The sequence below is a fragment of the Ursus arctos genome, unplaced genomic scaffold (assembly GCF_023065955.2).
Source record: "Ursus arctos isolate Adak ecotype North America unplaced genomic scaffold, UrsArc2.0 scaffold_1, whole genome shotgun sequence".
Lineage (NCBI taxonomy): Eukaryota > Metazoa > Chordata > Mammalia > Carnivora > Ursidae > Ursus > Ursus arctos.
The window spans coordinates 56134676-56147790 of NW_026622763.1; the positions used below are offsets into that span (position 1 = coordinate 56134676).

Sequence of the window (13115 nt, forward strand, 5' to 3'; positions counted from 1 at the left end):
TGGTTTATATAATTGGTTGCTCCCATGTTAGGGGCATAAATATTTACATTGTTAGATCTTCTTGTTGGATAGACCCTTTAATTCTGAGATGGTGTCCTTCCTCATCTCTTATTATAGTCTTTGGTTTAAAGTCTAATTTGTCTGAGATAAGGATTGCTGCCCCAGCTTTCTTTTGATGTCCATTCTCATGATAAATGGTTTTCCACCCCTCTCTTTAAATCTGGAGGTATCTTTGGGTTTAAAATGAGTCTCATGCAGACAGCTTATCTATAGGTCTTGCTTTTTTATCCAGTCTGAAACTCTGTCTTTTGACTGGGGCGTTTAGCCCATTTACATTCAGAGTAACTATTGAAATATATGAGTTTAGTGCCATTGTATTACCTGTAAAGTCACTGTTTCTGCATATTGTCTCTGTTCCTTTTGGGCTCTTTCTTCACTTAAAGGATCCCTTTTAATATTTCTTGCAGGGCTGGTTTATGATCACTAATTCTTAGTTTCTGTTTATGCTGGAAGCTTTTTTGTTGTTAAAGATTTTATTTATTTGAGAGAGAAAGAGAAAGAGAGCAGGAGCAGGTGGAGGGGCAGAGGGAGAAGCAGGCTCCCCGCTGAGCAGGAAGCCCAATGTGGGGCTCCATCCCAGGACCCTGGGATCATGACCTGAGCTGAAGGCAGACACTTAACCAAGTGAGCCACCCTGGTGCCCTTGTCCTGGAAGCTTTTTATCTCTCCTTCTGTTTTGAATGATATCCTAGCTTTATAAAGTATTCTTGGCTGCATATTTTTCTCATTTAGCACCCTGAATATATCATGCCACTCCTTCTGGCCTGCCAGATCTCTGTGGATAGGTCTGCTGCCTGTCTAATATTTTTACCCTTGTAGGTTATGGACCTCTTATCCCCCGAGCTGCTTTCAGGATTTTCTCTTTATCTCTGAGGTTTGGAAGTTTCACTGTGTGTCAGGGTGTTGACCTATTTTTATTGATTTTGAGGGGGGTTGTCTGTTCCTCCTGGACTTGGATGCCTGTTTCCTTCTCTGGGTTAGGGATGTTCTCCACTATAATTTGCTCCAATATACCTTCTGTCCCTCTCTCTCTTTCCTCTTCTGGGATCCCAATTGTTCTAATATTGTTTCGTTTTATGGTATCACTTACCTCTTGAATTCTCCCCTCGTGATCTAGTAGTTGTTTATCTCTCGTTTTCTCAGCTTCTTTATTCTCCATCATTTTGTCTTCTGTATCACTGATTCTCTCGTCTGCTTCATTTATCCTAGCAGTTAGAGCCTCCATTTTTTATTGTATCTCATTAATAGCCCTTTTGATTTTTGACTTGATTAAATTTTAGTTCTTTTATTTCTCCAGAAATGGATTCTCTAGTGTCTTCTATGTTTTTTTTTAAGCCCTGCTAGTGTCTTTATAATTGTTATATTGAATTCTAGTTCTGACATCTTACTTATATTCATACTGATTATGTCCCTGGCAGTCAGTACTGCCTCTTGTTCTCTTTTTTGAGGTGAGTTTTTCCAGCTTGTCATTCTGTCCAGAGAAGAATAGATGAGCGAGAGAACAAAATACTAAAATGGCAACAATGATCCCAGAGAAATATACACTAAACAAATCAGAAGAGACATGAAGCTGAAAAAAAAAAAAAGAAGAGAGAGAGAATGTAATCAGACAGGTGAACAGAGCAATACACTGGATCCTGTGTGTATTTTGGTCTGTTTGTTAGAAAACTAGGTTCCAAAATTGTAAAGAAAGAAAAACATATATGTATGAAAATAAAATTAAATACAATGAAAGGATAGAATGTAACTGTAAAAATGAAAATTAAAAGACAAAATAAAGAAGGAATATGAACAGACAGGTGAACAGAACAGAGCAATACACCATATCCTGAGTGTATTTTGGTCGGTTAGAGGAAACTACATCTCAAAATTGTAAAGAAAGAAAAACTTAAATATATACAGAAATAAAATTAAATACAATGAAAGGATAGCATGTAACTGTAAAAATGAAAATTAAAGATTTAGAAGAAAGAGTTGATAAAATAAGAAATTGGTTAAAAAAGGAAAGAAAAAAATTAAAATTGAAAGACTAAAGAATCGTGGGGAAAAAACCCATGAATTCTATACACTGTTTTCCCCTAGTGCTGGAGTTTCTCAGTTCTGTGTGATTGGTAAACTTGGTCTTGGCCAGATGTTCTTGCAGATCTTCTGGGGGAGGGGCCTGTTGCAGTGATTCTCAAGTGTTTTTGCCTCGGAGGAATTTCACTGCCCTTGCCAGGGGGCCAGGCTAAATAAGCAGCTCTGGATTGCTCTATGTGGCTTTTTTGTTCCCTGAAGGCTTTTCTTGCCCGTTTAGAGGATGAGAATGAAAATGGCAGCCTCCAAATCTCCTGCCCTGGAGCTGAAAGCTCAGGGCCCCACTCCTCAGTGCACCCTCAGGGAAAAGCAGTTAATCACTCCTGTCTCCCTGGTCTCCATCCTGTGACCAAGCGTTTCTGTCAGGCACGCAACCCCATTTCAAGTCTCCAGACCCTATAGACTCCTGTGGTGTGCATCTGCGTTGCCCCTCCTCGGGGAGGGAGGGAGGTGTCACTGGCTCTGCTGCTTGCTGGGCCCCTGCTCGATGAGCAGTCGCCCAACTGTACTTATCGCAGCATATGGCAACCCCGAGCTGAGAGCCCACTCCTGGGCTTGCTGATTGCCGCTGGCTTCCCTGCTCTGATGCCCAGGAACTGTGCTACACTCAGGCACTCCTGGTCTTTCTGTGACCCCCGGGGATCCTGAGGCCAAACTGTCCACCTAGGATTCCGCCCTGTTTCGCCGCCTGAGCACCTTTCAGGCAGGGACGTCCCTCACTAGAGCAGACTTCTATAAGTTCTGATTTGTGCTCCACTGCTATATCACCTTCCGGTGTCAGCTTACGGAGGTTCTCTCTCCCTCCCCGCTGCAGTGTATCTTCCCATATGTCTCCTTGGATTCATTTCTCTGTACCTCCTACCTTGTAGAAAGAGGTCGCTTTTCTATTTGTAGAATTGCAGCTATTTTCTTAGATCTCCAGTTGAGTTCATAGGTGTTTAGAATGATTTGATAGCTGTCTAGCTGAATTCCTGGAACCAGATAAAACTAAGGTCTCCTACTCCTCCATCATCTTAGACTATCTCCTTTTGACTATTTTAAAAGTAAATCCTGATATGCTACTTACAACTAAATATTTCTTATGTATCTGCTTTTAAAAGGACATTTTCTCACTATATTATTATTTCTCCTGGCAAAATTAAAAAGAATTCTTTATATCATTTAATATCCAGTTCACATTCAAATTTTACAGTAGTTTCAAAATAGTCTTTGTTTTGTACTTCATTTGTTCATATAGGGATTCTGACAAGGCCCATGTTGTTAGCTTTTGGTTGTTTCCCTGTCTCATTTTATCTGAAACCCCCTTCTTTCTCCTTTTTTGAATGTTACTGACTTTTGGTGAATGTAGGTTATTTGCAGTATAAAATGTGTCATATTTTTTTTTAAAGATTTTATTTATTTATTTGACAGAGATAGAGACAGCCAGCGAGAGAGGGAACACAAGCAGGGGGAGTGGGAGAGGAAGAAGCAGGCTCCCAGCGGAGGAGCCTGATGTGGGGCTTGATCCCACAACGCCAGGATCACGCCCTGAGCTGAAGGCAGACGCTTAACCGCTGTGCCACCCAGGCGCCCCAAAATGTGTCATATTTTGAATTTCCGTGTCACTTTGTCTTGGTGTCGTTTAACTCTTCCTCTAGGCTTTGTATGTCCTCTAAACTTGAAGTCAGATATAAAGTCTAGTTAGATTCAGGCATAGCTTTTAAATTTTTTTTTTTTAAGCAAAGATATCTCGTAGTGGTGATGTGTTTTTCTATCTCATGTCACACACATCAGGAGGCATGTAATATCTGGTTGTCCACTTTAAGTGTTGCCAAAATTAATCAGGATGTTCAGATGGTGACAACCTGATTATTATTCTGTAAAGTTCCCCATTAACCTTTGTCCTTATCCCAGAGTTTAGAAAAGGCAGGTTCCTTAGAAGATCACTTAAGAGTAGCCTCTTCTGGAATAGGCTTTGCATGTGTTTGAATTTCTATATACTTTACTGTGTACAAATTTACCACTGAGTCTGTTACTAAATTTGTAAAATAGAGACAGTAATAATGCAGAAGGTAATTGTGAAGATTAAATGAGATAAAATAAAGTACTGAGTAGATGTTTAAAATTCTGTGCCAGAGTTTTTAATGCCAGGTTTTTAACCATTTATTTTGTAGAAAAACCTTGTATAGTCACTGCCTTTAACTTTGAACTCTCTTAAATATTGTAGTGGATGGGTGGTACTTACAATTGTGATTTGCTCTGGAGTTGAGAAGCTATGTCTGTGCATGATTTTGCCCAGGGTACTTCTGATACAGTGTATACAAAATATGATAGTTACACCAGTTTTCTATTTCTATATTTCTTAAATATATACAATAATACTAAGACCTATTGGTCTCAAAGTTTTTGTCTTATTGTTAACTTGGGTAGTGTATACTGGATATAATAGGGTATCCTATGTATTTTCCGTAGGTTTTTCTGTGAGTACCCATAAAGGTATTTTTTTTTTCTTTGCCTTCTTCAGTTTTTGTTTTTGTGTTTTTCTATCAAAAATATGTTTGTGCCCTTGTTAGACACAAGGTATATAATTAGCACAAGTATGTAATCATTTCAAGAGCCAGCCTACTAGAGGAGAAGATGTGTATAAGTTATTGTTAGGTACCAACAGATTACTGAATTCTGTCTTTTTACTTTAGTTTAGTACTTCCTTTTGTTTAGTGGCTATAGGACCAAAAGACTGATTTGCCGTAGTTATAATGAAATTACTATTGTTGCATTGTGAGACTATAATTAAAATGAGAGTTTTATATAACAAAAAATACATTCACATATATCATCTTATTTAATGTTTATCATAATCCTGTGAATTAAGCAGTGCAGTTATTTGTATGTATTCAGATTTGGCATATAGGCAGACAATTTTAGCATTGTCTGTTTTATTCTTTCCTTTTTATTATTAGCTAGATTTATCTGTATTAGTTATTGCCATGAAATTGAACATATCAAAGTGCAAAGAAAGCGACCCTGGGATCCAAAAGAAGAGTGTATATGTTAACCTGATTGCTCAGCCAAATAGAGGGGGAAAGAAGTCTGTTTTTAATGGAAAATAATTCATGAAGATTCATATATATATATATATATATATATAAAAATTAGGTCAACCAAGAATGTTAACATTTTTTGGGCAATTATACATTTGGTAAGTTGAGCTGGTTGATACTCAGTTCCTTCTTTTTAAACAGGAGGCAGGGGTGTGCTTTGGTTTCTGTCCGGGGCCTCTGGTTCTATTTTGGATTAAAAATAAAGCAGGAATGCCATTTACTATATTCAGATGTCTTTGTAGGTGTCTTTTTCTAGTCTCACAATGGCCATCTTCTGATATTTTTAAGTTACATATGATTGTTAACTATTAATAGTAGTGCAGAGAGTATTTGTAGAATGCCAGGAACTTTGTATGTTAAGGGTTTTTTTGTTTGTCTGTTTTTTTGTTTTTTTAAGATTTTATTTTTAAGTAATCTCTTCACTCAACGTGGGGCTCAAACCCACAACCCGAGATCAAGAGCTCCATGCTCCACCGAATGAGCCAGCCAGGCATGCCTGTATGCTAAACTTTTTATGTGCAGTATCATTTAATCCTTACACCAACATTATGAGTAGTATTACTATTCACACTTTGCAAATGAGGAAACGCTAAACTTAGTTAAATAATTTGCCTAAGGTAAGAGGTAGAGTTCAATTCAAACTAATCCCTGAATAAAGACAGAGTCTGTGTTTTAAACCAACTCCTGTGCAATATACTGCCTGTGTTACTCTATCTGTCATGTTGTATAGTCTGGGATACATGGGTAGTGTAGTAGTGTGGGTAACCCTATTTGCTAGTTTTGTCTAGTCACTTGCTACCTTGAGTTAGGAAGTTATATTTCCTCAGAAGATGTTAATAGTTCTTGGAGATAAGACTTTTTTCTTCCTTTGCAACAGAATCGAATCCTCTGGGTTGATGAGAACAATCTGACAGCTCATGTGGAGGCTGGTATCACAGGACAGGAGTTGGAAAGACAGGTATGTTATTTCCTTTAATTAAGATTTTCAAAATTGCTATGTGTCCTCTTTATTTTTTTATTTTTTTTAAGATTTATTTACTTAGCAAGTTGGGGGGGCAGAGCAGAGAGAGAAAGAGAGAGAGAATTTCAAGCAGAGTCCCTGCTGAGCATGGAGCTGGACTCAGGGCCTGAGCCAAAACCAAGAGTCGGGTGCTTACCCAACTGAGCCACCCAGGCAACCCTCTGTGTGTCCTCTTTATGAGTGGAGTACCTTTCACAGCACATTAACTGAACAGATTTGCTCAGTTTCCATTGTGGGTCAGGCATTGAGCTAGATACTGAAGACACAGTAGTGAATAAGACACCATCCCCTACCCTTGGAAAGCTTATAACAGAAAGTTAGGCAAATAGACATGATTCAGAGTGAGAATTGCAAGGTGAAGGCTGAATGCAGGGTGTTATGGCTCATCACATAGGGTTAGCAGGGAAGGAGTTGGACAAAGAAGTTATCACAGAGAACACAGCATTTAAAATGAGACTTCAGGATGAATGAAAGTCAGCAAAAAAGGAAGTGGAAGTGGAGAGAACAATCCAGTCAGAGGAAGCACCAAGTGCAGAGGCTTTTAGGGCAGCTATTGCTTTTGGCGGACCTGCAGACAGCTGAGTGTGGCTGAGGTCTAGTGTGTGTTTATGGGAGAATATGCATTCTTGGTGTTGATATGTTGCATGGGAATATGTATTGCGGTGGTAAAGGATGAAGTCAGGGAAACACGAAGAGATCACATTATAAAGGGGCCTTATAAAGCCCCTTTTAGAAGTTTGAACTTTACCTCTGTATTCAGATAGTTCTGGCTTGCTCCTGTGTGGAGGATGGATGGGGGACACGTACAGGTGGTTAAGAGGCTACTGGCATAATTCAGGCAAGAGCTGATAGTGACCTACAGTAAAGGAGTAAGAATAGAGCAAAGTGGAACATACTGGACATTGAATTCTCAGAAGTTCATGATAAATTGGATCAACTGGGTAGATGTTGGTATTTACTATGAATTGAACTTTTCAATGAGTAATTTCTTTTTTTTTAAGATTTTATTTATTTTAGGGGGGGGCAAAGAAGAGCAGAGGGAGAGGGAAAGGGAATGAATCTCAAGCAGAGTGTGCTAAGCATGGAGCCTGATGAAAGGCTTGATCTCATGACTCTGAAATCATGACCTGAGCCTAAATCAAGAGTCAGACGCTTAACTGAGCCACCGTGGTGCCCCAATGCCTAATTTCATTGAAAACTGCTCATCTAATGAATTAGTCAAACTCTTGGAGACCTTGTAGCACCTTTTTAGGATCCTGAAGAATTCTTGGAAAACTTTAGGTTCCTTTCATGCATTCTAAGCAGGTAATTATTAAAATGTATTTCCAACCTCCTCAGACACGGTCAAGATGACTTTAACTCAGCTTTTGTAAACAAAAATTAGGAATTTAATTTGTTGGTGATCTATTGACCACTTTGTTCAACCTGAATTACAGAGACGACGCCTTCCTACCTTTGAATGGGACGGAGAGAGATAAGACATGTTTGTCGATCTTATTTTTATTATCTTTTTCCTTATTTCTTGGTGAAAAGTTGAATGAAATTGGTATACCACTGACCAGTTCTGGATGAAAGGCTTTGAAAAAAATTATTAAACTATTGTCTTTATTTTTTATTTAATGCACTAAGATAGAACTGGAATGAAATTGAACATATTATTTGAGGCAGTGTTAAAGATCTTCAATAAGCCAAGTTTTTATATAAGTCCAGGTAATTATTTTGTTAATTATTATGGTTTATAATGAACTTTAAGTGGGCAGAATAATAGTATTTAGTGAAAAAACCTGTAAAAATCCCATTTGAATTTTTCCATTATATCTGAATGAGGCATTATCAACACAGCAATTTTTTTATAACAAAGGGTGGCCTTTCATGTCTCTAATTTTGTATCTTTTATTACAGCATTTGATGGAGTATTTTAACCTTTCCAAGTTTTCTTTTTTTTGAAAGGTTAGAATTAAAATTCAAGAAACATATTTCCTTGAAATTTAAATGACATTTTCCTAGACTAGAACTTCTGATATTTTACCTACTAGTTCATTTCCCAGAATGCCAATACAGAACTTTTCTTTTTTGCCTCCAGTAAACTGTAACGTAATTTCTACAGCTGTTTTGATCCCAGTTCAAGTTCTTCCTCATTAAACTTCTGTACTCTTCAGTTTCCTAATCAGCTGAGGTAACCAGCTTAAAACATCCTGCTTTTTCCTTCTAGAAATTTTAAAATGACACAAAGACAGTAGTTGGGTAGCACATGTTTTAATCTCTTTAGTTTGTAAATTACATTGATTTTATTATGTGTACAGTTTAAGGGAGGTCACTAACATGTCAATTATGGATTTGTTGTATAGTAACTTCATTGAGGTATAAGTGTCATACAGTAAATTGCACTTATTTAAAATGTACAATTTGATATGTTTTGATACATCGGTGCAATTGTGAAACCATCACCACAGTCACAATAATGAACACTTGTACCAGACCTAAAGATTTCCTCTTGCGTCTTTATGATTCTCTCTACCCCTTACCCTCCACCCCTAATAATCACTGATCTGCTTTTTTTTTTCTTTTTTTTTTTAAATAACAGAAGTGTATTGTCTCACAGTTCTGGAGGCTGATCTGCTTTCTGTCACTGTAGATTTGTTTAATTGTCCTACAGTTTTACTAAAATCTAATCATGTACTCTTCTGAGAGGGGATTGAGGCTATGGCTTCTTTCACTAGGCATAATTAGTTTGAGATTATGTGTATTATTGCATGTATCAATTAGTTTATTCTTTTTATTGCTCAATAGTATTGGATTGTATAGGTATACCACCGTTTGTTAATCCATTCACTTGTTGAACACTTAGATTTATTTCCAATTTGGGGCTATTACAAGTAAAGCTATTATGAATATTCATGTGCAAATCCTTGTGTGGACATATAGTTTCATTTCTCATGGGTAAATATCTAGAAATGAAGTGGCTAAATCAAGTGGTATATATATATACGTATATACACACACACACACACACACACACACACACATCAAATATATGTATGTATACACACACATATATATATATAAATATATAAAAAAGGTATATATTCACCTTTTTGAAAACTACCAGACATTTTCCCAGAGGGCAAATTTATATTCCCACTAGCACTGTGTAAGAGTTCCAATTTCTCTATATCCTCTCCAGTACTTGTTAATGTTAGTCTTTTAAGTTTTAGTCATTCTAGTGGATGTATTACAGTACCTCATTGTGGTTTTAATTTGTATTTCTCTAGTGACTAGTGATGTTGAACATCTTTTCAAGTGCTCTTTGTCATCCATGTATCTTCTTTGGTGAAGTGTCTGTTCAAGTTGTTTGTCTAATTTTTAAATTGGGTTGTTTGTTTTCTTACTGAGTTTTAAGAATTCTTTACATATTCTGGATATAAGTCCTTTTGCAGATCTATGCTTTGCAAATATTTTCTCCCAGTCTGTGGCTTGTCTTTTCAATCTCATAACAGAGTCTTTTGAAGAATAGATGTTTTTAATTTTGGCGAATTCCACAATATTTAATTTTTTACTTTCTGTCATATCTAGAAATCTTTGCTTTACCCAAGGTTACAAAGATTTTCTCCCGTTTAAGTTTCATAGTTTTTGGTTTACATTGAAGTCTCTGATGAGTTTTGAAGATTTTTGAGTTAATGTTTATGTATGGTGCAATGGATGGATTGAAGTTCATTTTTTTGCATATGAATAATCCAGCTATTTCAGCACCATTTGTTGAAAAGACTACCCTTCAAATTGTGTTGGCTATTCTGGGTCTTTTGCCTCTCCATTTGGACTTTAGAATCAGTTTGTTAATATCTATAAATAACTTGTTGAGATTTTTATTGGGTTTGTTACACTGAATCTGTAGATCAGTTTGGGAAGGACTGACATCTTGATATGAATCTTCCATGGACATGGAATATCTTTTTATTTATTTAAAACTTCGATTTTTCCTTATAGATCTTGTAACATATCTGTTAGATTTATACCTAAGTGTTTCATTTTGGGGGAACCTAATGTAAATGGCATTATGTTTTTATTTTTAAATTCCACTTGTTCCTTGTTGGTATATTGGATAGCAGTTGAGTTTTGTGTATTAATCATGTATCCTGCAGTCTTGCTTTAATTGCTTACTAGTTAAGGTTACCTTTCTGTTTTTTCAAAGATATTTTAACTGAGTATAGAGTGATAAGTTGATAGTGTTTTTCTTTCAGTATTATAAAGATACTGCTTCAGTGTTGTTTCACTTTACTGTTTCTGGCAAGAAATCTTATCTTTGTCCCTATGTACATTCTGTGGGTTTTTTTTTTTCTCTGTTTGCTTTTAAGATTTTCTTATAACTGGTTTGAGTTATGTGACTGTGATAGACCTTGGTGTAGTTTTTTTGTGTGTGTGTTTCTGACATTGGGGCTTTGTCGAACTTCTTTTAGTTGTGGGTTTATAGTTTTAATCACATTTGGAAAATTTGGGGCTATTACTTCAAATATCTGACCCTCCCTCCCCGACCAGACTTTTAGGGACTCTGTTTCCTCATATATTAGGCTGTTTGAAGTTCCACAGCTTCCTGCTGCTCTTTTCCGTTTTTTCTGTAGATTCTTTTGCTGTGTCTTGGAGTTCACTAATATTTTATTTGCTCAGTATATTCTGCTCTTAACCCCCTCGAGTGTATTTTTTATCTCAAACATTGTATTTCTTACTTTTCTATATATTGAATTTGAGTCTTTCTATATTTTCTGTGTCTTATTCTGAACATATGGAATACAGTTGAATAACTGTTTTAATGTCCTGGTCAGCTAATTCTAACATCTGTGTTAGTTTTGGGTTCGTTTTGATTATTCACCTCATAATGATTATTGTCCTCATTATGGGTTGTGTTTTCCTGCTTCCTGGTACGCTTGGTAATTTTTTATTAAGTACCAAACATTGTGAATATTATCTTGTTAGGTCTGGGATGTTTTTTCAATTCTATAAATATTCTTTTTTTCCCCCAAAGATTTTATTTATTTATTTATTTATTTATTTATTTATTTATTTGAGAAAGAGAGAGGAGTGGCAGAGAGAGAGGGAGAAGCAGACTTTCCATCAAGCAGGGAGCCCAATGTGGGGTTTGATCACAAGACCCTGGGATCGTGACCTGACCTGAAGGCAGACACAACCAACTGAGCCACCTAGGTGCCCCCAATTCTATAAATATTCTTGAGCTCTTTTTCTGGGATGTAGATATTTGGAAATAGTTAGATCCTTTAGTTCTTGCTTCTGTGATCTTTTAGGTGGGTTCAAGAGCAGTCCTCCATCTGAGGCTAATCATTTCTCATTACTGAGGAATGACCATCTTGGGTTTCTATCTCATGCTTTGTGAAGGAAAAATTTTCCAAGTCAGGTTGGTGGGAACAGATTTCTGGCCCTGTATGAGTGCTGGTACTTTTCTCTAATCCTTTTGGATTATTTTTAACTCTCATTCTTGGTAGTTTCCTCACTGGTATGTGCTTTTCATTACTCTGCCAACTACTTGAGGGGACCCTCTGCCAGTCTTCAGGGTTCTCTCTCTGTGCAGCTCTCTTCAGTACTTTCTCTTGTGAATTCTAGATGCTTTGGTTTCCCACAGCTTTGAACTCAGTCTCCTTACCTCACACTGCTAGTCGTGCCTGGATTGTCTTTACCTGCATCGCAGTCTGGAGCATAAGCATGGGGCATGGATAGTATTCACTTACTTTGTTTGCTTTCTCAAGGGATCACAGCCCTTTGTTACCTCATGTTCAGTGTTTAAAGACTTTTGTTTCATATATATATATTTTTTTCATGTTAAAGAGTAAATCTAGTTCCTTTTACTTGAACTTGGTGAATGTCCCTGCTGCACTTTTAATTTTTTCTGTTACACTTCTAATTGTTCTGTATTTATTTAATTATGTTTCATGTTAATTTCAGTTCCTTTCTCTATCTATATAATAACAAGCTCTGCAATTTAGGATTTGCTCTTAGTGATGTGTCTGATGCTTAGAACATAGTAAATATTTGTTGTTTTAACATTGAATGGGAGTACCGAAGTGAGTAAGATAAAATTCTTACTCTGTTTTGTGGCATACAGATGGAGAGGAGAGGTTATTTTACTATATGAGTTAAATCTGTAAATCTTTCTTCAGATTTTTCTGGCAACTAGTGACATTAACAAAGACACAGCAAGGGGCGCCTGGGTAGCTCAGTTGGTTAAGTGTCTGCCTTCTGCTCAGGTCATGATCCCGGACTCCCGGGATCGAGCCCCACATCAGGCTCCCTGCTCAGTGGGGAGTCTGCTTCTCCCTCTGCCCCACACCCCGCACTTGTTCTCTCTCTCACTGTCTCTCAAATAAATAAATAAAATCTTTAAAACAAAAACAAAAAGACACAGCAAAGACACAGAAGAAAAAGTGGCTGAATGTATATGGTCATAGGTACCATTTATTAAATACCTAACCATATGCCAAAAATTGTTGCTTATTAGTGCACTGTAGCATGCAGTTTTTCTAGCAAGCATAAATGACAAGTTTCAAGTTCAGGTTCTTAACCATTACACAGGAAGTTAGATTTTAACAAAGTAGTAGATTTAAAATGGTGTGCTGGGTCGAGGTCCTTGAGCATAGAGACTGTCTTTTTTTGTTGTTGTTCTTTTTATATCCTCATTTTCATTGCTTTACATAATTCATGGCTCATGGTAGCCACTTTATTATTGAGGAAGGTAATGAAGTAACCTACCAGACATAAGAGGCAAGTTATAAGTATATCTAACATTGGATGTACTTATAGAAATAGTTTAGATTTAATTTGCTTTGGTGTAGGTAATGTGGAGATTTTGTCATGAGAATATGTGAAAACTCCCT

At 36.8% G+C, this 13115-nt stretch overlaps 1 protein-coding gene across 15 annotated transcripts in view; it reads left to right on the top strand.

Annotated features, from left to right (window-relative positions):
* The window catches only part of AGPS (alkylglycerone phosphate synthase), a 203268-nt gene that overhangs the window by 123131 nt on the left and 67022 nt on the right, over nucleotides 1–13115 (top strand). For all 15 annotated transcript variants that reach the window (XM_048214157.2, XM_044381449.3, XM_026492470.4 and 12 more), the window contains one exon: nucleotides 6094–6174. In XM_048214157.2, coding sequence (XP_048070114.1) covers nucleotides 6094–6174 — 81 coding nt within the window. The remainder of the gene's footprint in view (nucleotides 1–6093; nucleotides 6175–13115) is intronic.